This window comes from Alosa sapidissima, chromosome 23 (genome assembly GCF_018492685.1).
Source record: "Alosa sapidissima isolate fAloSap1 chromosome 23, fAloSap1.pri, whole genome shotgun sequence".
Taxonomy (NCBI): Eukaryota; Metazoa; Chordata; class Actinopteri; order Clupeiformes; family Clupeidae; genus Alosa; species Alosa sapidissima.
The window spans coordinates 11541057-11566537 of record NC_055979.1 but is presented as its reverse complement, the minus strand read 5'-3'; the positions used below and the strand labels follow the sequence as shown (position 1 = coordinate 11566537).

The 25481-nt window shown below is 42.5% G+C and overlaps 2 protein-coding genes across 6 annotated transcripts; one reads left to right on the top strand and one right to left on the bottom strand.

The window, feature by feature from the left end:
- The first annotated feature begins 1468 nt into the window (after positions 1-1468).
- Positions 1469-11610, top strand: si:ch211-246m6.4 (basic helix-loop-helix transcription factor scleraxis). Of its 5 annotated transcripts, none has more exons than XM_042080700.1 (5): positions 4377-4500; positions 5209-5313; positions 7127-7213; positions 7585-8734; positions 9108-11610. In XM_042080700.1, the coding sequence occupies exons 4-5, from the start codon at positions 8084-8086 to the stop codon at positions 9138-9140; spliced, it is 684 nt and encodes a 227-aa protein (XP_041936634.1). In that variant the 5' UTR covers positions 4377-4500; positions 5209-5313; positions 7127-7213; positions 7585-8083; the 3' UTR covers positions 9141-11610. The 5 variants fall into 5 exon arrangements, with proteins under 5 accessions (XP_041936635.1, XP_041936634.1, XP_041936632.1 ...); XM_042080698.1 differs by having other exon boundaries at positions 5209-6724; XM_042080702.1 differs by having other exon boundaries at positions 5209-6724; positions 9003-11610.
- Positions 11611-12106: 496 nt separating this feature from the next.
- Positions 12107-23686, bottom strand: bzw1a (basic leucine zipper and W2 domains 1a). Its single transcript, XM_042080697.1, has 12 exons — positions 23539-23686; positions 22556-22629; positions 22279-22455; positions 21961-22055; positions 21735-21800; positions 19994-20129; positions 18417-18526; positions 15442-15612; positions 14446-14592; positions 13923-14061; positions 13654-13776; positions 12107-12956 (listed from the first exon to the last, which is right to left on the bottom strand). Exons 2-12 carry the CDS (start codon positions 22617-22619, stop codon positions 12925-12927), a joined length of 1260 nt encoding a protein of 419 aa, XP_041936631.1. The 5' UTR covers positions 22620-22629; positions 23539-23686; the 3' UTR covers positions 12107-12924.
- Between the last annotated feature and the right edge of the window lie 1795 nt (positions 23687-25481).

Genomic DNA, 25481 nt, shown 5'->3' with positions numbered 1-25481 from the left:
TTACGTTATTGGCCATTATTGCGTTATTGGCTGCTACAGCTCTCTTGCTTTATTCTCTCTCTCTTTCTGTATATCTTGACTAATTTCTTCTGCTCTATCTCCTTTCCTCAGGCATCCTCAAAGTCACCCTTGACGAGATGCGTTTCTCGTGCTCGCTGTAAATTATTTACACCGTCTCCACGGTGATGGGCCCGCGAGGAATCTCTGTGGTGAGGCGCCTGTCCTGGAGAGTCGTTCCGGTGGGGCCTCTATATATCCAACACAAGTCCTTAATTGCCTTGCTCCCTGGATTCCCCCATTTGTGTGTGTGTGTGTGTGTGTGTGTGTGTGTGTGTGTGCCTCAGACTCAGGTCAAAGCAGGGAAACTCAGGACCTGAATGTTGAGCTAAAAATGACTACTGATGGCGGGTGAGGGAGACGAAAAAAAGAAAACAAAACAAAACCAGGAGCACTGAATGCACTGTGATATTGGCAAGCACTGTCATTTTATCACACCTCTAGGATTACATCACTGTTGTTAGTCTAGAAGCCTTTTTTATGACAACAAAAAATACTTACTGCACCTATAAGGGCCATCCATCAGTGAACCCTGCCCGCAGCCAGCAAAAGAGACTGGAAAATATGGGGCAGAGAGTGGACAGACCTCTCCACAAATCACCTGTTTGACTTGTGTGTGTAAATTTGTGAGTCTCTGGCCCGAGTCAATGACACACGCGGCCTGCCAACCACTGTCCCCTGTTCCTGCTTCCTGCTCCTACAATCCATCACCAGGCACCATGCGCCATAACTCCTCTACGCTGTTTATTCCTGTCTCTGTCCCTCTCTCCTCTGTCTTTCACCCGACCACTCCAGGGTGGATGTGGGAGTTGGAGGGGCCATCGTTAGGCGGAGGTGCGGGAGGACGATCCATCCGTGTGACTGGTGTTTATTCAACAGCTCCGCTGGAGATCCATCACTGACACACAGCCGTGCATCGCAGCAGCGAAGGAGAGAGAGAGCGCTGGGGTCCCAATTAGCTGAGCAGTGGCCCAGCAAGCCCCAGGCTGCTTCCTCTCCTCCAACTCCTGGCAGGCACTCAAGAGGGGTAGCATCGCGGTGGATATTACCCACTAATACTAATACACACACACACACACACACACACACACAGTCAGTTACGTCTGTTTATTATTGTGACGTCACCGATGCACCATGTATTGGCCGAGGCACCAAGGTATTAGTACAGCCAGTTACAGTGTTGCAATGGGTGGTAACTTAGAGTGAAGTAGCAGTTAGGGTTAACCACAGAAAACATTACTTTTTATACAGTGAAAGTAGGGGAAGTGACGAAACAGAAGCAAAGATATGGTCAGACTCTCTCACACACACACACACACACACACACACACACACAAATGCACACACACATGCACACACACACACACACGCACAAACAATCATGCATACACACTCATATACACACACATATACATGCACACGCACACACACACAAATGCACATTCTTATACACACATTCTCTCTCATCCTCTCTCCCTCTCTCAGCTGACCACTTACAGAGGGAGAGCAGTGCCATTTGATGTCCAAGACAAACACCCCTCTAATCTATAATGGTCATAGCCCGTCTCTTGGCAGAGGCAAGTCGTCTCGGTGGCAAGAGGTTGGGCACAAGTGTGTCTGTGTCTGGCACGGTGTCTTTTGGGGATAATTAGCGTTGTTTCTTGCACTGGTAAGGTCTAGAAGCTTGAGGAGAAAGACAGAAATTCCCTACTGGCTAAAAGACCCAGCAATGTCGAGTCTTCCCGAAAATTAGGTGGACTGTTCCCTCCTCTCCTTCTTTTTCTTCCTGTAATTACACAATTAGGAGCGAGTGAGTCGGAAAAGGAATTTTAACAAGGCCCCTGTCTGTATGAGTGTTAAAAGACAGGCATTTACCGGCCAGACCTTCCCTATCCCCGTCAGACATGTGTCGTCCACAGAGTCTCCTGGGGTCCAGAGAAGGGTTCTCCTCTCCTCTCCTCTCCACTCCGCACTCCCTCTGCAGATCTCTGGAGCAGTGGCCAGGATAAAGACTACAGACACACACAGAGATACACAGACACACACACGCTCTCTCTCTCACACACACACACACACACACACACACACACACACACACACACACACACACACACACACACACAATGAATAATCTACCCAGGGTTAGAAACCAAATCCAGTCCCAGTGCGGTGACTTACTTTTGTCTGGCTACACTTGTCTGTTCTGCACTAAGTCCATGTTTCTGATGAGCTGGGGGAAAAATGGAAGACAGTGGTCTTGCATAAAGCACCCTTTTTATCTTTATATTTAGTATGCTCTACTGACATGACCCTTCAAAGGAAAAACGTGTTGCCAAAGCATAGAGTATAGAACATGACTGTCAGCGGACCCAGCAGAGTGGCATCACAAACAATGTCCTCACTGCAGTTAGCCTAGCGCTTCCTAGCACAGCGCTAATCCATGTAAACCTCCTCTGCTGTCCTGCTTAGCTAGGCCTATCAGGTGTTTTCCAGTTCACTAGAGTGTGGATCACCATGAGACATGGAAGAGGAGCGCACCAGGAGTGTGCCGGAGCTCTGGCGGGCGCAAGCCTGTGCTCATAGCAGTGGCAGCTCTGCGGCGCGTGACTGCTCTCTGAGTTACTGGTGACAGGTGCGTGACATGTTTGCTGCGGAGGCTCAGTCAGTAATGCTGTTGACAGAGGTGGGGGTGGCGTGGGGAGGGAGGGCTGGTGGTGTGTGTGTGTGGGGGCGTGTGGTGATGTTGATGACAGTGACATGGCCTTTGGGCTCGGTAATTTAAGGGAGAGTGCAGCACCTTTCTCCTTTCTGCCATGATGCCACCACAACCCCCATCTTCACCACAGAAATAGGGGAGAGAAAAAAAGGAACTAGTCAATTCACAAATACAGTCAGCCAATAAAGCTAATTAACTGAAGTTGAGGTGCTAGACTCCAATTAAAGGCCTGTCCAGGTCATCCAGGCCTGTGGCCTTAGGCCCGGGCTGTGCCGGGTCCGCAACTGATAAAGGAAAGCTTGTTGCAGGAGGCACTCTGCGAACGTAACACTGCAGTTACGTTCCCTGTGTAGCCTCCCTGTAAGCCAGTGATTCTCAAAGTGTGGGGCAGGTCCCACTAGTGGGGAATAGAGACATGACAGGTGGGGTGTGAAAAACAAGAGGAAATTAGTTTTTTTGTGCCTAATGGCTTTTTTTTTCATTAAGAAGATCATAGATTCAAAACAAAATAGCCACACACAAACATTGGAGTCATAAACAGACCAACATATGAATTGAAACATCATCAGATCCTGCGGACCGAGACAGGAAATGTAACGTGGAACCAAAATGCAAGGATAATATTTTAACGTTACCATTTTGTTGGGGTTATGGGGTCAGGTGGGGCTTGAAAATTCCCCACCTCCAAAGTGGGGAATGACAGAAAAAGTTTAAGAACCACTGCTGTAAGCCTATACTCTCTGCAAAGAAATCTGTCCAATCACTCTAGAACAGTGATTCTAAACCTTTTTTTAAGTAACGACCCCCCAGAATAATCAGGTTGGTGTTCCCGACCCCCCACCATTTTAGCTTTACTGCTGTCTTTTTAGATTAGAGTCTTGAGTTAAAATTACATTACTTTTTCAGAGAAGCCATCTCAGTGGGCGGTGGATAAGGCATCTACTTTAGGCCTACCAAATAGCCTATAGGATGAATATCATGTTCATAACAGCAATTCCTGACCATATAGTGCACAGCTATTGGAACCATAGTCACAGAGGACGACAGTATATTTTCATGACAAAATGATTCGCCCACAAAGGCTGCAATATTACTCTGCCTACTGATGCTTCACCAAAGCTAGACTGCCCAATGTGAGCAACTAGGGTTACCACACGTTCTGGTTTTCCCGGGATTATTCTCTTTTTTAAATGTCTGTCCCGGAAAATTGATAATCTTTCCCGGGACACCAAATGTCCCGTTTTTTGGTGCAAAGGCACTTCTATTTTTTAATTACCTTTCACTTTCATAAAACATAAAACCTACGTTCCGCTCCTGCAATCCTACGATTTTTCTTAAACAGTATAACACTTGCAGCATTTGTTAATAAATTATTATTTAAAACCAGTAATAGGCCTAGTATAATTAAAGGCATTTAACATTAATCAAAATCATGATTTTGTGTAGTCTACGTAGAACGCAGGTATACCCACCTCAAAATTTTGGTTATTTCAGTATACCGACCTAAAATGTTCAGTATACCCACTTAAAATTCATTTTTCAATATTTAGGAAAACATGCCAGTGAATTTTGCTAGGTAGCCTTCACCCCGACCCCGGCCAGGTTAAAGCAGCAGCACAGCAGCGTTCCAGGTTTTTAGTTGGGGACGACGAGGATGGCCAGGCGCAAAGGACAGCAAGACCTTCGGAACTTTTTTAATAAGGTTGCCCGACCTGACGTTTCCGAAGGTAAGTTAAGAGTCAAAAACACCATTCACGCTTTTTATGAGACTTGTATTGCTACCAAGTTACCCTTCTAGGTTGTTTAATTTGTGGACATAACACGGTAATAACACAGGCTTGTCATGCTGTAGTCTAGCTTTTGTTCTTCTCTCAATACTAGCAAGCGTACTCTGATCCACGTTACCCTACTTAGTTTTAATTTCTGGACGTTTGTTTATTTGGGATTCTTCTCTGGGATTCTTCTTTGGGAATAACTCCTAATCGCCATGTCTGTCTGTAAACGGTCTACATGATGTGTACTGTGGCTGTCTGGATTAAGTATCTATCATGAACTTTATTTACTAGCCAGAACCATGCTATCTCCATGGTATGCATGGATGGAGAGATATATTATCTGTACTTATGGGTATACAATGGGTAATAACATTATCTACCACACTGTTACTACGATATAATGCCAGATGCAAAAACCTTTAGTGCATGTGATGAGTTTACAAAACAGGCTATATTTCTATTGACCAACATTTAAAAATCAGCTAATCTAATTTTGTTTGGGCTTGACTTGCTGTAGGCCTACTTGATAGTAACATTTTTGATTGTCATAGATGAAAATGCTTAAAAATGAAACTTAAAATTGGCCTATTTTTTTCATAGCTTTTAGAGGGCTTTGCATCTGAACTCACATGAAACAGAGTTGTTAATTGTTTTCTCTAGATGGCAGTGGCAGTCAGAAACAAGGTGCAAGGGGAGCTGGAGGGGACCTTGACACTGAGATGGTGGACCAGCAGGAGCAAGCAGGAACTTCAAGAGCTGGAGAGGGTATTTGATGATTATTTACTATTGGTTTTATTTTTCATTTATGAAATAAATTGACATGTCGAAGACACACAACCTGTCTCAAGATGTGATGGTGTTCTTCTGCTTTAAAACAATCACTCTGTTAGGCCTTGCTCTATGAGAGATGAGTACAAAGATTAAGTGCCACATGGAGCTCCATTGCCTTTGAGATACACAGCACACAGTCCACACAATGAAAGTGAATTTATGCTGTTCCTCACGCATGCAAGGGGCAGGTAAGTGCAAATCTGTGACCCCCACAAACATTTTTGTCCCTTAATATTGGTCCCGAGGGGTCCCGAGGGGTCGAGTCCCGACCCCTAGTTTGGTAACCACTGAGCCCATGACTGGCCAAATAACAGTATGCCCACCTCAAAAAAGTAGACTACACCACTGTGGCAACCCTATGACCAACAACGCTATTTGGAATGGAATGGAGTTTAAACAAAACTGATAAAAAGTGATGATTTAATATAGAATTGAAATTCTCCAGAAATTCTCATTACGCCAGTCCCGACCCCCTGGTTGAGAAATACTAGGGTGCCAGCCGAACTTAGTCCCGCCCACAACATTGGCTACGTCAGGCTAGAGAAATACTGCTGAACATTTTCAGTCACTTAACTAAGCCACTAGCCTAGAAATCTAGACGCACCCTAGCAGATTACATTTGCTGCCAGGGCTACTAAGCCACTGCTTTCATTTTCATAAATGTTCCAAAGTCAGTAAATTTTGGTAAAAGTTGGGAGTTTGTGCGCAAGTGCATGTGGCTGAGCCCAATGACTTTTTCTGATGCAACTCCCCTTAGAGTTATCAGCCCTCTTAGTCTTCCCTCCTCTTAATTTCATTTCATGCATTGATGTCATGATATTTATCAATAAAACACTGCCATCTTGTGGTAATATTAAAACATATTTTCCTACGAAGGATATAGTCGCAGTCTTACTTTATTGACCAATCTGCTACAAATAGCACGTTCATTTTCGTGTTTCTCTCAACAACAACAAAAAGATTATTTATGTAATATCTATTTTAGCCCACTTATTGATCATTCCCCTTAGTCAAGGGTTATCAGAAGATTTGTCAGAGAAAAGAAGCAACTTTAAATTGAATTAAAAACTTCTATAAATTTTGCAACGCCATGTTAGTATCATGTACATCCTCAGATATTTATATCAGCTCCAAAGATGGCGCGAGCGCTCTACGTGCGCGCAAGATTTTAGCTCCGCGGGGACGCTTGAAGGGCGCGGGAAACACCTGTACTGCTCACTCATGCAGGACTAGGCGACACTGCGAGGGCGCCGGCAGGGGACGCCGCCGACAACTCACTCGGCGCGCTTGAGGCGCTCCATATTGGCGAGACCTTTAGGCTATGTGACCTAGGCCTATGTCGTTGGTAAGGAAGGACAGACCGTGCTATGTCTGTTTTGCTATGTTGTCCCATATTTATGAAGACTGAGAAGGCAACTAGAGATCACTGACACATCTCACGGTCTATTGTTGTTGTTGTTATATTGACAAGGCTAGGCCATTGAACAATAAGGTAGCATAAATACTGAGTTAATAAATAGGCCTAAATAAAGGAATTATTAAGTATTTGAGACATCCTTATATTTATAATTAATTCAGAAGCTGCCTGAGGAATTAATTGTATTTAATGATTTGTTATTTAGTTGTATTATTATTATTGATTTATAATGTATTCATTTTATTAATTATTACAATCTGATGACTAACCTGGTATATCGTATTCAAGTCAGGCAATGCTGAGCACAATTTCTCTTTTTGTCTTTTCAAGGAAGCAAATTAGATTCAGCGCCTCTAGGTGTAGCCTAGGCTACCTGCAGTGATGATGCATGTTAGCTTTGACAGTAGAAAGCTGATGGTGAGAGGAAAGGTGTTTAAAACTGATCATAAGATAACCTCTGTTTTTTTGCACCTGCTTACATACTGAGTTAATATACAGAGTGAACAGGCCACTGGCAGTGCTACTATGCCTAAAGGCCTTATACATGTATGAAATACCTGCATATTTATCATTTATAAATATGTTTTATTACATGCGTAAATATGTATAACATGAATATTTATTGATGTATACATTTCTAAAGGTGTGATGTGTGCATCTGCAAGGGTTTGTGGTGATTATTGTGTCCAAAAGAGACAGAATTTTATAGGTAAATCCTCAAAACTGTTTTACTTTAGAGCTTCTTTACTTTAGAGTTTCCTGAATTCCAAAACTTTTGATCTCACCAGGTCCTGGGTTTTTCAAGATTTTGTTGCGACTGTAGTGACCACAAAGTGGGCCTAATTTGATTTACTGCAGGGATTCTGAGTTAAATAAAAATATATCAAAGATGGAAAATGTAATAGCGGTATTTGAATATTGTGTGGAAATTGTAGCAGTAAGAGTTTACCACGTGAGTAATAAAAGAAGCTTGCAACCCAGTTACATTTGCATGAAATCCATGATTTTTGGTGAGTTTCTGAAAATGCAAGAGTGCTAATTCTGGTGGGCCTGGTATAGGCCTACATATATGCACATAAAAATCTACTTTCGCTCCATAGACCATGACAGGTGGTCCCCGTCTCCCCACCTGTTCTGCCTTTTCCGGGCGCCTCGCAGTGGCAGCCCAGAACGGATCAGTCATTCAAGAAATGCTATGCCGAACTGCCAGGGGCTACGTAGCGGACCCCCGGTCACCGGATCGCCAGCAGCTGGTCGCCCGTGCTATTTTTCACTCGGCATAAAGTAATGGGCAGTCAGCGTCCCCGCCATGGTCCGGGCTCAGTCCTCACACACTCCTGGAGCACCATGAAGTCCGCAGAGACAGACAAGGGCGGCCCGCCGCTACCGCTGCCGCTGGATGGCTACCACTCCGACATGGATGAACTGGACAGCGGGAGCGAGAGCTCAGACAAGTCGACAGGCGGGGGCAGTGGAGGGGGCCGGGGAGGCCGCGCTGGGAGTCCCCTGGGAGGCCCAGCTGGAGGAAGGGGTGAAGACGGAGGATTAGGGGCTATTGGTGGCAGTGAAGGAAATGGTGGTGGGGTGGCCGGACGCAGAAGGGGCAGCCGTCGGCATGCTGGGATCAGCAAGCAGCGTCAGGCGGCAAACGCGCGGGAACGGGACCGCACGCACAGTGTTAACACAGCCTTCGGGGCGCTGCGGACTCTCATCCCCACCGAGCCGGCCGACCGCAAGCTGTCCAAGATCGAGACGCTGCGTCTGGCCTCCAGCTACATCTCGCACCTGGCCAACGTACTCCTACTCGGGGAGGACTGCCTAGACGGACAGCCATGTATGAAGTACCAGAACGTCCTGCAGACCGGACCGGGCAACGCCAACAGCAGCCCCAGCCTCAGGCCCATATGCACATTTTGCCTAAGCAACCAGAGGAAGCTGGTAAGTTGCCGTGGTTGATATCCGTCTTGGTGCTGCTAGACTGCTGTTGTAAGCCTCAAAAGCAGTAGGCTACGTACACTTGTAGACACTGTAGCCTAAACCTTACACCCCGCAGTAGGGAGCAGAGCACTCCCTCGGGTCAGGTCAATCAGTGGAAGGAAGATTGATCAAGGAGAGTTGATGGACAGTAGGGGTGAGGGTCTATTAAGTGAAATATGATATAAGTATTACAATTCATAATTACTATTAACATACATTATTGTTTTAGATGTAACTCAGCTGTAGAACCAGGGTGAAAATATTGATGAGCTTGCTGAGAAGGACAGTGTGCTGAGGCGTGTTGGTGCTGACTGCAGTTTCTCTGCCTTCACAGCTGAGAGATGGAGAAAAGCACACAAATGTCTGATCGTGGCACGGGATATTCGGCAGCATACCTAACCACCTACTCATGTTTACATGTAAAGATATTAGTATTGTAAAAAAAGTGACATTGAAATGTAAGAAAAACAATCTGTATATTTTTGTAATGACCTCAACAATGGCACAAAAAAGGCAGCAACACAATAGAAAAGAAGATATCACTGAAATGCACTTTTCCATTTACATGATAATATGTGTCTTATGTGCAGTGTTTTGGTTAAGCAAAAGACAAGCCCAAGCCCATGCGTAAAGTTGCACCTGGTGGGGAGGTTATTTCTGCTGCAGATATAGTAAGCCTCAGCGCCCATTTCTAAAAAAAAACAACCCCTCTCTCTCTCACCCCCCCCCCCCTCTCTCCCTTCATCCTACCCCTGGTTAAAGTCACATGATTGAAATCTGAACTAGAACGCCACAGCAGTTGCTGTCAGTACAGTTGTGGCCCTCTGCCTTAGCGTTAGCGTGAGAGGGAGAGACAGAGAGACAGAGGGAGGAAGAGAGGGGGGTAATGGTGGGTGGGAAATGGAGTAAAAGCATAATAATATCTGAGTGACTATAAAAAAAATATATTCTCAGGCCAATTTAACTGACAACAGGAACTGTGATACGTTCACCAGGCTTTAATTCATGACTGTACATTTTTATTACATAACGTTAGGGAATAGCTGTTTTTGTTTTGTTTTCTTGTGGTTATTCCATGTTGAAGGTGTCCATAGTTCAGTTGATAGACTATGTCTAATAAGCAGCAGAGAAGACTTTTGGGTAACACTTTATTTGGATAGTCCGTCCATAGAGACTTAGCAGATCATCTGTTAAGATTCAGGTTCAGTATGCAAAATTGTTGTTGAGCAAACTGAACATCACCTTAAACAAATGCAATCCCTAACCTCAACTGTAATCATAAATTGTAGTTAAAAGGGTAGAGATAGTTATATTGATAATTTGGGCATCTGTTGATAGTATGTGGGCAGACTATCCAACTGAAGTGCGACCAACATTTGTATACTAAGCACTGATTAAAAACCTAATCTGGCTCAGATCTGGGCCGATTCTCAGGCAGCAGCTGACTGCAATGGCCACAACCTTGAGAAATGTTACAACCCCGCACATTGTTTGCCATTATCAAGGGAGGGTAGGCACGAGTTATGAGTGGCCACTGGCCACATTCAGATGGGACACATGACTCACTTGCACACTGATAAACTCAAAAGGGCACCAGGGGTGATAGAAGTCAGACCCTACATGCCATCTTGAGTCACGTCCCTGACTGTATCAGGACTGTGAACCCTGCATGATAACAAAACATATTGAGGATTCTGCTGGTAGTGCTGAACAAAGATATTGTTAAACTTGAATATGAAGTATTAATGTTTATAATGTATAGGGTTGAGACACCGTGAACAAAATAATGAACCCCAAATACATTTACAAATCAAATTAATTGATAGTGAAAGTCAAATGCACTGATAACATGGGAATATTGCAATGATAAGTGAATGATGAATAACAATCCATTATCATAAATGTTTACCTGTATGTATTCTGTAAGATGTTACTGAAATCAATAATTTTGTTATTTTCAAAGAGCATTGTGAGGGACAGACTAGAAGTACATACTTTGCAGAATGACTTCTGTACGTAACCACAGAATCTCTAGTTTACTCTACTGAAACATTCAGTTTCTTGTTTCAGTTCAGAGATTCAATCAGCACTTTTGCACTGAGCTTAATTAGAAAATTGTATCTCCAATGACATGCTTCATCATGTTTACTTTCAAACCACTGCTTATGTTCACACCTATCTTTCAACCATTTGCATGATGTTTACAGTAGTCTAGAATGCTCAGCAAAGCACCACTTGTTAAATGATCAAAAAAAATAAAAAAAAGATTACCTGAAGATACCTCAATGAGGACCCCTGAATGTATCAAAGCCCACTGCACTCACCTGGGAAGCAAGGCCTACCTCTTACTTCTACCTGAATGTGGGACACTGTTCTCAGCATACTTGAATTGTCTGACTTTCATCCATAAAAATGGTGTCCTTTGCACAAAGCAAACAATGATTCTGCTGCTAAAGAGTTGTGTTCTATTATTTTTTTTGTACAATTGCTTTTCCTGTGGTATTTATTTAAAATAATAAATTATTTTTAAAAGGATGTGTTACCATTCATTGTCTGAAATGTCTTTGTCTTGGTTTCAACTAATCAGAGACCGCAGCTATGAAATGTTAGAGCCCCCTTGTGGACAGTCTGTATAAAAATAACAAACTAACAAACTCAGGAAGTAACACAACAGATGTAGCTATTCCACATCTACATATAATTACAATGATTCTCCATATTACTCCACCACAAATACACAGGGCCAAAGAGAAATGCACAGTAATAGTAAATTATATGCTCCTATAAAAGGGACACAATGAAACAGACAGGAAATGGAAAGAGCCAATTTCATGTGAATTACTACATTTTTAGTATTTCACTAAGTGGGCAAAAGTGGTCATTTCAAATTCAAAGGACATGATTGGCCTGAGGTAGCAAATTCCCCTTACTTGCCTAAAAACCTAAAGCTATGGATAAGTTTTTAACTGCACAATTCTACTGCTGATTATTATGGAAGTTACTGCCTTTTGCCTTGGCACGGCTCTTTATTTGTTGGCAGATAATACAAAGGAGTACAGTAACTTCCAAATAAGGGTCAGAGACCAAGTTTGAGCCCAAGATTTTTTATGTACAGACTTATCTTTATTACAAAAAGGTAATAGCCAAATTTCCAGTGTCCTACCTATAATACATTTGGGTAGACAACAAAGAAACTTCAGTCATTTTTCTCAGTTTCACACTCTGGCGAGTTAAGGTCTTTTGCCTTTGCAGGGCAGTACAGCTCAAGTTTAACCCACTGAAATGTTATGAGAAACCACGTTTTTCAAAGAGACGACAAGGAAGACAGCAGAATTACCTCAGTGTCTTTATTTAGTTTTAAAAAAAAGAGGGCGATCTTGTCATCGGATTGAGGAAATTCATGACATCAATTGAGAGGGTGACAAAACATCCTACACTTGACGTCTGTGCCGGGAAAAGGAGAGGAAGCCTGCACTTGATTGGGGTGCTTGGCAGATGGGTGACTGACTACTGCCATCAGATCGGTTTATGTTCTGTACAATTTCCATAACAGAAAGAAAAAAGGGCTATCTAATTGCTCATTCAGGAGTTATGACAAGAGCAAGGGCTTAAAGCTTTGGCAATAACTTCCCAATGAGAAATGTCACCAGGGAACCTGTAGGGGGCGCTAAAAGGCATTAGCACAAGAATACAAAAAAGGGGGGGGGGATAAAATATAAATAAAAGGTCAACCTGGAGCCAATAGAGTGAGTAAATTGAATGGAATGTACACAATTTGGATGTAACAAGGCTTACTACAACTATATCATAATGGTAAAAACAATAAAATGGTCAATTGATTCTTTAGTCAACACTTGACAGCTCCAAAAGTGAAGAAATAATTGTGTCTTACTACTTAATTTGTGCCATGTGAACTGTAAACCTTTCGGATTAGGGAAAAAAACAATATTAAAATGAACCTTTTTTTGTTTAAGCCCTTAAATGACATCTAAATGTTATGGTTAAGAAAAAAAAAAGACCAGGAGGTAGAACCATAAATCAAAATAATAAAACAAAAGTAGACAGACAAGCACTTCTGTAACGAAACATTCTACTGCTCTGCTTGCTCCTGTTACTGCTCTTGTTCCAGTAGTGGATTTAACAGTGAGGTTTCAATCCCCTTCTTCCTCATCAGACTCAGATTCTGTAAGGAGACAGACAGATTGACACACACATAGACGGTAATTAAAAATTACACAGTCACATAATTCATGTCAACATGTAGAGGGAACATTGACATCATTTCAATCAACCTAAATTATATTAAGGCAGATTGGATTTTACAGCCCCTAGTTGCTAGGCATCATATTTGACTCATTCAACAAGACGTGTGGTGACAAATCGTCGTTCTGAGGTATGATCTATAAACTGACATTTACAGGGAGACAACTTGGGGCCAACTTGCAGCTCATTATTATGACAATCCCCAAGAGACCTATCCAAAGCCCTACCCCCTCGAACACACACACAATTATTTTCATAGTCGATTAATCTGTAGATTATTGTTTTGATTAATCAATCAGTTGTTTGATAGACAAAATGTCAGAAAACAGTGAAACATATTGATCAGTGTTTCTCAAAGTCAAAGATTATGTTCTTAAAAGCTTTGTTCTGTCCATATGCCAACATTTTGTCAGAGGAGTAAGTAAAGCTGAAAATTAAAGCTCCAATCAGACAACTTTGAAGTATATTCCTTAAAAATGGCACAAACCAACTAACCAATTACCAAAATAGTTGTCAATGAACAGTTGACAAGTAATCAGTTAATTGTTGCTGCCCTCACACACACACAGAAATTTCATCAGCTTAGAACCAAACACAGAGTGTGGGATCTGTCTTACCCTCTTCCGCATTCTTCAGCCACTCCACAAATTTCTTCATCTGCTCCAGGAAAACGCTTTTACCCTTAGCCAGGTGAGCTTCCGTGTACCACTTCAAAATGGCCTCCTCGCTCAGAACATCCGCTGCACGATGAAAACAAAAAAAGCAACTTTTAATATACACCTGCATGTTCGTAAGCCCCCCCCATGTTCATGCCCCCAGAGCACCTGCATGTCAATGAGCAGGACATTCCCATCACATCAACGAGGCATGGCCAGTAGCTTTGTACCTTTGTAGAGGAGCACGACGATCTTCTGGAAGGCCTTCATGAAGTGGATGTTGTCGTAGCAGTACTCCTGAATCTTCAGCAGCAACGTGATCTCAGACAGGCCCTGGGAGGTGAAGGCCTTTAGGAGAGGACTGTATTGCTGTAGACATAGAATGGCTTGTTCAGTTCAGACATGACTCAAAATCACACTGAAGTGGCAAATTAATTAATATCAAACTAAACTATAGGTGACAGCACTACAAATGCCACTAGAAATGAAGATTGGGTGAAAACAGATGGAATATATGAACAATAATAATAATAATAAAGTAATCCATTGTATACAAAATAGAGACAAACTGTAAGCTTGTATGAGCACTACTTCTAAAACAGCCAAGGTTTAGGAACATTTTCCCAAGTTAATATTTTTGGTGTGCTAGATAGATACTTTATTGATCCCTTGGGGCTCAATAAAGTATCTATCTTTCTATCTGATCACCATTTCCAATATTAATATTTTTTAGTGTGGTTCTAAAGTGTTCACCTTCAAGTGTTTGATGGCTTGTTCAGTGACTAGCTCCTCCTTCTTGTTCCACTCTACGGAGCTCATTACACTGGTCCACACAATCCCGATCATGGTCTGCTCTGAGATGTTAGTCTTCTTCATCTCCTCCCTCACATAGGTTATTATCTAGGTATGGCAAAAAACATGGAAGGACTCACTCACTGTTAGCAAACTGGAGAAAGGGATGCATGATACTGTAAAGCACTTTGAGAACTCTGAGTAGTAAAAAAAGCACTATTTACATTCAGTCCAAGTATGTCTGTATGTGTGCATGAAACGCCAGCCCACGTGGTAATTGACTAGCAGGCTCCTGATTTGGGCCTCATCATGAGGCTACCTGATATCTGGGCTAGCAATTTGCAGCCATTATTACCACCGTTTCATATCAGGACATGCTGCATTTGGTCCCACTTTACAGCGGTCTTCCCATTCTCACACTTGCTTACCTACTTGCATACATACACTTGTAATAAATCTAATCTAACCATGAACCTTGATTTAATAGTGTTCCATTGTGTGCCCTCTTGATTTTATTACTGCCATTACCTGAAACAGGAGTTTTTATTTCATTCCCTTCCCCGACATCCTCATCCTAACTAGTCGAGTTTCTGAGTGGATGGGTAAGCAGGCTTACAGAGAGGATGTCCACACGAGTATTTTTCTTCTTTCGTATTGCAAAATAATTTCATCCACACAGATACACAAAAACATCCGTTGAAGGCTGTCAAGAACACGTCAATCAAACAGATGGCGATACTGGCCAATTAGGAGACCTTACAACATGTTAAAGAATAGGGAAAACGTCATGTCACAGTGCCCCTGACCACATGCAAAAACTGAAATTGACTTTTCATGTGGACAAAACACATGAAAGTGCCCGGCTACGTGTGGACATGGCCAGAGAATGGCGATAAAACTAAAAAAGTCATCCACGCCATCAAACTATCTGAGAGGAAGCGTCAGGGCCAGGCTTACATCTTTGAAGTTGTCCCCACGAGACATCTGTTCCTGGAGCTCCTTCTGCAGCTCCTTGCGCGCCCCAATGGACTGCTGGTTTCGGGCGAAGTCGGACAGCTCTTTGAGTCCGGCGTCGGTGAAGTACTTCTCAAAGTGCTCACAGCTTCGCTTGTTTGCGGGGAAAAGCTCCTGAGAGAGAAAGGCCAACCATGAGGATCATGAGACACCAACTGATGCTATTCAAGAAAAAAAACAAAAAAAAAACAGCAAAAGTCGAGAGAGACAACAAGACACCCTTGATTCCAATTCAAGTGAAAAATAGTCGACAGCAGTCTTATTAGTCGACGAGACGTTTTACTATTGACCGCCAATTTATTTTTGGTTTCCCGTCTAAAACAGTAATGTTATTAACTGTTGAGAAGTACAATGACTGTCTTTGGATTTTAAACAGGCTACTTAGACTTTAGCAGTAGGCTAATGTTTTAAAGCCTGCCATGCACGCAAGTGTAAACGCGAGCTGCGTAGCTGCGTGCCTGCCTGCTATCAGAGCGATTCATTATTAGGCCGAGCTAAGCGGTGGGAACTAAGCATAGTAGGCTAGGATAGTCCAGACTCTGACTAATATGGTAGCCTATTGTGGAAATTGCAATAAATGAAGTGAAGAGACTGTCTCACGTTGACAACAAAACGGTGTGTTGTTTATTCATTCATACAAAAAATAATTAAAACGAACATGACGCCGCCCGTGATATCAACAATCAAGGTGCGCGTCATTAAAGAGACAGCATCCCAGAGAATACATTGACATGTCATGCGGAACTAGACCCTGTGCGCCATTTAGAGTTTCAGCCGCAGCCAGCCAATAATTTTGTAAGCCAAATTAAGCCGCCATCTGATAAACTTTGGGTGAGCCAGCTAGAACTATTTGCATCAAATAATAATTCTATTACATACAGAGACATACACACACAAAAAAGAATCAATAAGAGACATCTATTTCCCACTGGATTCACCACAGCACAGTCTTGTTCTCGTTGCTACGATACACAGGACTCATAATGAATTGACGACCAATTAAAATTGCACATTTTCCGTAGGCTACAGAAGAAGCAATGCATTTTTTTTTTTCGCGCTGATCTTAAATGGCGGAAATAAGCAAACAAGGTGATTTTGATCTCACTTCACACATAACCCTAATTCCTTTCCTAATTCCTACGTAGGCCTATACTCAAACTTTTGCTAGATCTTCAGGGCCCGATTGCACAAACACCTGAACCAAAGATTGATGATATGAACCAAATATTCTGTAACGGAGGGATTTACAGCATTGAACGCGATATTACTGCAGTAACATTTCAACGTTTCCAGAGATTGCTGCGTTGCTAGTTCACGACGCAGGTTTCAGTGTACATTGAAGAGAAATGCGCAGTTGTCCAACATAATATAACAATGTGTGCTTATATTAACTATATTGAATAGCGAATTTGTCTTTGTTTGAAACATGTCATAAATATATGCATAACATTATCCCATGAAGTTTGACAAGTGTGCATCTAGGCCTATTCTTACACAGCAGCAGCGACATTATTACTTGAAATTGTTTAGTAGCCTACAGATAACAAAATAAATAGGCTACATAATTTGTGAAAGCAAAATGGTGTTTTTTTTTTTATTATTATTACATTGTATTGCATTTTTTAGAAATATATAGTGTAAGCCATGCATTGCTTGGAAATATTGAGATTTAGTAAACCAATATAACAGACATCTGTACATTAAGTGGCAGCTTCAGTCATTAGTAGCCATGAAAAGTTTAGAGGCTGCAGCAGCCATTTAGGTTTTGGCCGAGCCGGATAGCCAGCCAATCAGCCGGCCATTATTCTCAAAACAAATGGCTTCGGGGTTTATGCGGAACGCATCTCAGATCGTAGCATAACTCACAACACAGAACACACTTACCACAAGCATATAATTAAGTAAGGGGATACATAACACAGTATGGTGAATTATGTCCATAGTGTCCACTACACTATACTAGGCTATAGCCTAATGGAAATGCAGATACTTATGCTTAGATTGTTAATACATAATGTGGCTGATATATGTTTTGGCCCTTCAGTTGAGTTCAAAATAAAATGGACACAACGAAATAACAAACACAAACATTTTTTTAAAATTAGTTGTTTAGATTAGTCGACTAATCGAAAAATTAGTCGAAAGATTAGTCGTTAGAAAATCAGTTGTTAGTGGCAGCACTATTCTTATCCAAGACACAATTTTGTTGAATTTAGGGAATTGCCCTCCATAGTCAATCACGTCATCTATTCAGTGCGTGCACACACACACACAAAAAGACTGGCTCTGTAAATGTGAATCAAGCACACTCTCAGACCTTTGCCCAAAGAAACCCAGCCAACTGATTCAGAAGCACACAAGGGAAGAGTGTATTTTGATTGGGTGTTGATCTCAAGGGTCCAGATCTAAATGACGGGCAAAGTCTATCAACAAGTTATGAATTATAGCCATTGTGTAGCATGCTAGAGTGTGAAGCTAACGGCTCCCGCACACAGTTGCATGCATTGCAGTGCTGGAGACGCATCCTGTTCACTTTACATGGGCTTACGTCATCTGTTGCCGAACTGAATTGTGGGTCCGTTGCGTCGCGTTGCTCCCGTCGCTCGCGTTGAGAAGTTCAGCTGTTGCTGCACCGACGGGCGGCACCAACCAATCAAATTATGAACAAGCGAACAACAGACGGCACCAGCTAATCAAATTACGGTTATACCTAAGTCATTTGCATAGCTACCGTCGGGAACGCCCACTGGCATGCGTTGACGGAACGCAACTGTGTGTAGAAGCCCTAGCAAACTGATTCTCCCTAGTTATTAAATTAGCTCAAGAATTAGACTTAAGGCTTCAAGTATCAACATTTTGCCAGGAATGGGGTATAAGGAATTATTATTATGTATTATTGGCAATGTGTTCAGACGTACCATCAGACGATTGTCCATGCCAACCTTGCGAAGCATGCCAGCGACAGAGTTGATGTCCTTCTCATTGATCCAGGATTTGAACAGTTTCACAGCGAAGGCAGCCGATACACCTACGACCGAGATGATCAGAGACCATCATTACACACTGAAATAGGAGGACACTGTTTGACGACGTTCTAGTGGAAGAGACTACTGAGAAAGACATTGGTCATTGGTAGAATGTCACTGTCACCATCATAGTCATTGTCAGAATGACAATGCACTTTAGATATGAATGAATTGACTACACTGTGGAAGAATACAATTGTAGAGATTTCTTTGCAGCCATTGACCTCTGAAATTCGCCTACGAAAAAGCCCTAAAGGTGCCATCTTTGCCAATATAAGGAGATCAGGGTACTGACTAGGGCTGCACAAATATTGCAGTCACAATGTGAACCACTGCAATTATCTAATTGCAAAGGCTACAGTTAACCGTGCATGGTTAATACACACTTATGATTTTTATATTAGTCATCCTCCTTATGTGACAGACAGTGAAGCTCACCAATCATAAGTGCTGTGGTTCTCATGCACTAGGCCAGTGGTACTCAGAACTTTTTCCCGCCTTTCCCCAACACGAGCACAATGGTAACAATAAAATGTTATTTTCGCTTTGTGCTTCCATATTACATATCCCATCTCGGTCTGATGTCCTTTTAATTTATATGTAGGCATGTATATGACTCCTGTCTTTATGAGTGGCTATTTTGTTTGGAATGTATTATTTTAACTGTCAAAAAAGAAAGGCACAAAAAGACAAATTTTCTCCTGTTCGTCCAGCCCCATCTGTCATTGTTTCTAATCCCCACTAGTGGGGGCTGCCCTTCCACTTTAAGGACCAGATGGGGGTGGTGGTAGCGTAGTGGTTAAGGAGATGGGTTAGCATGTAGTAGCCTGACAAGTTGTGGGTTCAAGTTCCAGCTTCCACCATTGTGCCCTTGAGCAAAGCACTTAAAGGAATTATGCGGAGTAAAATGCACTTTAGATCAATTTACGGATGATTGGGAGTACATACGTGAGTAGAGGGTCCCTAAAGCCAAACCGAAGTATCCCGAGGTCTTTATGTGGTCGGATAGAGAGTCCAGAATGAATTTCATCTTTCCGGAAATGTTGCTGCTGCAGCTGCCATCTTTAGGGGAAAGTCCGTAGGAGTCGATACGTATGTACTCCCAATCATCCGTAAATTGATCTAAAGTGCATTTTACTCCGGATAATTCCTTTAACCCCCAAGTTGCTCCAGGGACAATGGCCCTTGTAATATAATTGACACATGTAAGTTGCTTTTGGATAGAAGCGTCTGCTGAATCCGTGCAATAAATGTAAATGTAAATGTAAATGCACTAGGCATGCTCACCAATCAGAAGTGGCACAACATAAAGATGCATTTGGAATAATGAACTGATCTTGACACTGGCATTTCTCCAAAACATGCAGGCCTGGTACTAACCATGGAAGCTAACCGAAGCTATTGCAATAGGTAGTAGTACCCAGTATTATATAAAAAAAAAAAAAAAAACCTGAGGACATGAAGGTCACCTTCTTTAACAAGGTTCTCATTGAAGAGACTGTTCAGAATAGAGGCGGAGATGCTTCCATTGGCCAGCAGGATGCCAGTCAGCATGGCCAACTTGTTCCTCTCGGACTCTGTGAACCCTTTTAGAAACAGCAGCAACTGCACAGGACAGGGGCGACAGGGGAGGGGAAAGTTGTTCAACACGGCTTTACTAAACCATTGTCTCATTTTCTCACATGCTTACATCAACAAAACATTAAACACTGAATACAGGTCCCTCCCTCAAACATAGAAAGGGAGGAAGAATCTTCCATCAATGCAGCGTCAGGCTGTTAAACCCATGAAGAACCATCAGTCTAATGCTGGGCATAGACCTCCTGATATTTTAAACCGCACCCGATAAGAACAAGATTGAATAGCTCTACAAATGGTGTCTGGTACAATTGGGAGTTAGTTATGAGCACAAACATAACAATTGAGATGTTGCCTATTTAATGCCATAATTGCAACTATGGTGGCCATACAGTAGACTGAACCGGTCAAGTAAATATCAAACATGTTTGATTGACTCTGGATCGCCTTAACAATGGAAAGAATCACAAAGGATTAAAATCTGTCACCCAAACACATATAACAAACATGATTGTAACGGACATTCTACTCTTTCAAAATAGAGTATCAAAGCCATGACGTAGCGCTGTCAAGGCAGTGATATCACTGGATCTAAACAAATCAATCTATCATTAGTAATCACCATAGCAGTGGCTTTCTTAACTCATTGAATGCCAAGCTGTTTTTGGAAGCTTTGTCCTAGAGTGCCAGCAATCTAGACCATTGTTGATGATTTTTGTACAGCCACAGCATATTCTGTGTTATAGCTATGAACACATACAATGGCTCGTTTGAAAGGTGAGACTTTAAGCTCTCATTGGGTGCAAACCATGTATTTCTACACACTTCTGTTCCTAAACAGTGGCTAGTTTTCATCAAAATCGCTGTTTTTTTTCTAGAAATGGAGATATAACGTCTTTCATGAAATATGAAGTGTTGCCTGTAAAGTTTCCAGGAAGTGACCTAGCGAGACTGCCACCTAGTGATAGATCCACGAAAATGGCCTGGTTTTGAGCTGACGTGCATGCGTCACTGATTCGACCCAAAGCGGCAACCGAGTTATGATAAAATGTCCAGATTGTGCGTTTTCATGAGTTTTCGATCATCATATATTTCATTTCCATTCATCACAGAGTTCCCAAAATCACATATAAGATGTGTTAGAGTGTCTAGTTCCGTAAAAAAAAAGCTAAAAACGTAATATTACATTTTTGGCACTGAATGAGTTAATCTATTTCAATAATTTTACAACGTTTCTAAGACGTTAGTATATTATTTTTACACTGTAGGAATCACATACTACAACATATATTCATACCAACACGATCAAATTTGTGACTACAGACTTTCATTTTAGCATGGGTTTCCTCCGTAAAAGAGACCTGCATGTAACTTCAACCTGCATGTGTTATGTGGCTAAGCTGCTGCCTAGCAGGTAAAATACATTTAAATGGATATATTTATTTTTATTAGCTAGATATGATGCCACATGTCTTCATTCAATGCTAATTAAGCCACTTCGAAAGTTTGTTTAGATCCAGTGATTCTGCTGTCAGGGAAACGAAAACGTCACACTTCGGTACTCTATTGGGCTTAAAATCTGGAGTTCTGTTCCCAGCTTAAAGGGATGTGTCAAAAACAGGCAAGACTCACCTTCTTGATCTCCTCCTCAAACCCCTTTTCCAGGTATTTGTAACGCCTGATCAACTTGTTAAAAACCTATGAAAGACATACAAAAGGCATTAATTATTTAGAACGATTTCCCAATCAAGTTTGATTTTGTGCTTATGTGGAAAACTGAAGCTCACAAGATGAGAGATATAAATGGGTATGTGTGTGTGTGTGTGTATGTGATAAATCAGACAAGACTTGAACACACCTGTGCATAAGCCTGCATGGTTTCCAGGTCTTCATTTGCAGTGAACAGACAGTAATCAGTGCGGGTCACCTCATCTGACAGGGTACCGCCTGGAGCTAAGAAGCAACCATCATGAGAGGAAAACAAGTTAGATATACACCTTTAATAATTTATCAGACACCAACATACAAAAAATTCAGTACGTATGCTCTCTGAATGATGCATCAATGACCTCGGCATTGCCAGATCAGCATTACACAGTAGTAGTATTCACCAGACAGGCCAAAGACTGGCAGGGTCTCAATATAACCCAAGAGGCAGGGAGAGACTGATACTTACCCAGCATTCCGCCAGCCACCAGGATGTCGAAGAGTGTCTCAGCATACCGGCGGTAGTCAAGCTTGGCACCAGAGGCATCAAGAAATTTTGCCACAGCTTCCAAATCTGTGCCAGTTTGATTCAAGCCTTGTACAATACTTTCTTGAAACTGAGTAGGATCAAATCTCTCCTTTTCATCTGTAACAACATCGAAGTTCAGCAATAAGAGTAACAGTTAAAAAATGCACTACATTTAAGACAAAACGCAAGATGTAGTTGTCATCACACTTAACGTTACCTCTTTTCCGAGTCTTAAAACGCTGGCCGGTTAGCGTTGGCTTTTGCTGCTTTTGATTATTCATAAAAGACACCCTGGACGTAAAAGCATAGAGTTAGACGTAAGACTGCAACAGTTTAAACTGTCAAACGCAATGCCTTACTCCTGCATTTCGAATCTCACAGACACTATTGTAAATCATAAGCATTATGGCTAACATGCATGGTGTTATGTTATGTTATATTTCCCCCATTCCCTACTAACCTGCCTCGTGCCCACAAAGACACAAACCCGGAAGAGGATAAAAGGCTGCAACTACGATGTCAACCGTTAAATCTGACAACCTGCATGCCACACTGCCATGCCAAACAAACAATCTTGCATCAACGTAAAAAACGCAACCTGAAATTCACGATCAGGAATTGTGAATTCGTGCTCAATAACTATTAGCACAGCTGAGTTAAAGAGGTTTAATAGAATGATGCTAACGTTGCCTTACTTCAGCTAGCTAGAGTCCCCCCACCCCTCCCGAAGATGGTGCACCGGCAATATCGGGCTCTAGTCTACTCGACACGCTGTGGTTAGTTGCTAAATGACGTTAGCGTTAGACATTCTCTGGAGTAGGGTAGCCATCACTACTAGACACCCAGGTCCACGAACACTGAAGACACCTGCACCACATTGAAATGCAATGTGCTAAATTGTCGAGGAGCTAATGTTATAACACTGCGATGAAGCAGTGGGCGTACTAGCCTCATTTAACTTGTCAAGATCAAGCCATGTCAAATTCGCCTCCATTCCTTGCAGGCTAATTAGCAAACGACACATTTAGCTAGCACTGCTACCTGCTACGGACGAACCTAGCCCGCTAGCTGGACAGCTAGATAGTTTAGCTGGCCAGAGATGTTCTCTTACTCCTGAGAATCATAAGGTCAGCAGGATTGAATAGAAAACAAATACTATTCGATATGTCTCAAGGTATGCATTATTAGCAGTAAACTTACCGAAATGAATGCAGATAAAAAACGGCTGATAAACCAACGAAGAAAATAACACAATGGAAATCCTCAGCCCCTCACAAAACCTTCCCAGGAACGCAAGGAGATCACTGCGGCTGCGCAGGCGTATTGAAACTATGTCGATGTGAGCATTTTTGTTTAAGGAGGACTCGGTAAAATAACATGAATTAATGTTTGCACTTTAAAGAGAACATGAAATGAAATTAAGTTTTGCAATATTTTAAAAGTTGATAACAGTATTATCTGTTTACTAAGTAAGTAAATGATTACATTTAACTTGTTTGAATGGTTAATTTTTAAACGCACCCCTGCGAACAGCAATTGGCAAATTCCTACTGAGCCCGGAACAATTGTTTCAGCATAGGAGAGAGTTGGTGCAGAGAGGGTTCGAGCGGAGCCTACCGTGGGACTTGGTCAGGAAAATATGTCATGTATTTTTCTGTTTCAAAAATGAATTGAAGTTCATATTTTGATGTAGGCTAATAAACGTGTTCTGAAATACTAGGCCAGACCAAAGTTTTATAGAAAAGGAACGTTTTGCATATTGATAATTGCTTTTCAGATGATTGAAGCAATTATTGAGCATAGATCTTCTTAAATGGGGTGTGTGGGAGGGGGATGATGATAATGGTGTGTGTGTGTTGGGGGGGGGGGTCATGGAGTGTGGAGTGTGTGTGCGGGGAGGTGTTGGTGTATGTGTGTGGGGGGGGTGAAGGGGTGTGGGGGGAGGCGTACCTGTGTGTGGGGATTGTATATGTTGAGTGTTTGGGTGTGTGTGTGTGTGGGGGGGGGGTGATGAAATTATGTGTGTGTGGGGGGGTGCACCTGTGTGTGTGTGGGGAGGGGGTATGTTGTGTGTTTGGGGGCGGTGATAAAAGGGTGTGTGTAGGGGTTGGGGGAGGGGCGTCGGGGTGTGTGTGGGGAGGAGTAATAGGGTGTGTGGGTATGGTGTGTGTGTTTGGGAGGGGGGTGTAATGGTGTGAGTGTGTGTGTGTTTGGGAGGGGGGTGTAATGGTGTAATGGTGTGTGTGAGTGAGGGGGGTGTACCTGTATGTGGGGGTGGGGGCTAGTGGCAAGTAGAGAGAGAAAATATATCAATATTAAATAAATAAATAAATTGATTATTTTATTAAAAACGATGCGCTGCGCTGACCTGACCACCCTTTGCAGAGCTTTGAGGTCATGGGCGGTGCTGTTACCATACCATGCTGTGATGTTGCCAGTCAGGATACTCTCAATGGTACAGTGGTAGAAGTTGGTCAGTATTTCACCGTCCATACCAAACCTCTGCAGCCGCCAAGAAAGCCAAGAAAGAAGAGCCACTGTCTTGCTGACTTTGTGACCATACCTATATGGTGTGACCAGCTCAGATCCTCACTGATGTTAGTTCCAAGGAATCTGAAGCAGCTGACTCTCCACTGTTCTGCCCCCAATGAAGATGGGTGTGTGCTCCTCTTCCTGCAGTCTCCTGTAGTCCACTATCAGCTCCTTGGTTTTGCTGATGTTATACAGCAGGCTGTTGTCCTGGCACCAAGATGTCAGGGTTGCCACCTCTGCTCTGTAAGCAGACTCATCATCACTCGTGATACAGCCGGTTATGGTGATATCATCAGCAAACTTAATGAGGATGTTTGAGGTGTGAGTTGCCATACAGTCATGACCCATGAGTGTACAACGAGTAGGGGGCTTAACACACATCCCTGCGGGGCACCAGTTGAGTGTTAGAGTAGAGGAGATGATGTTACCCATCCGTACCGCCTGTGGCCTGTCAGTCAGGTCAAGGATCCAACTGCACAGGGAGGAACTGATGTTCAGGTCTCTCAGTTTCATGATAAGCCTGGATGGAACTATAGTATTAAAAGTGGAGCTGTAGTCGATGAAGAGCATCCGTACATAGGTGTTTTTCTTATTAGATTCAACTTTATTGT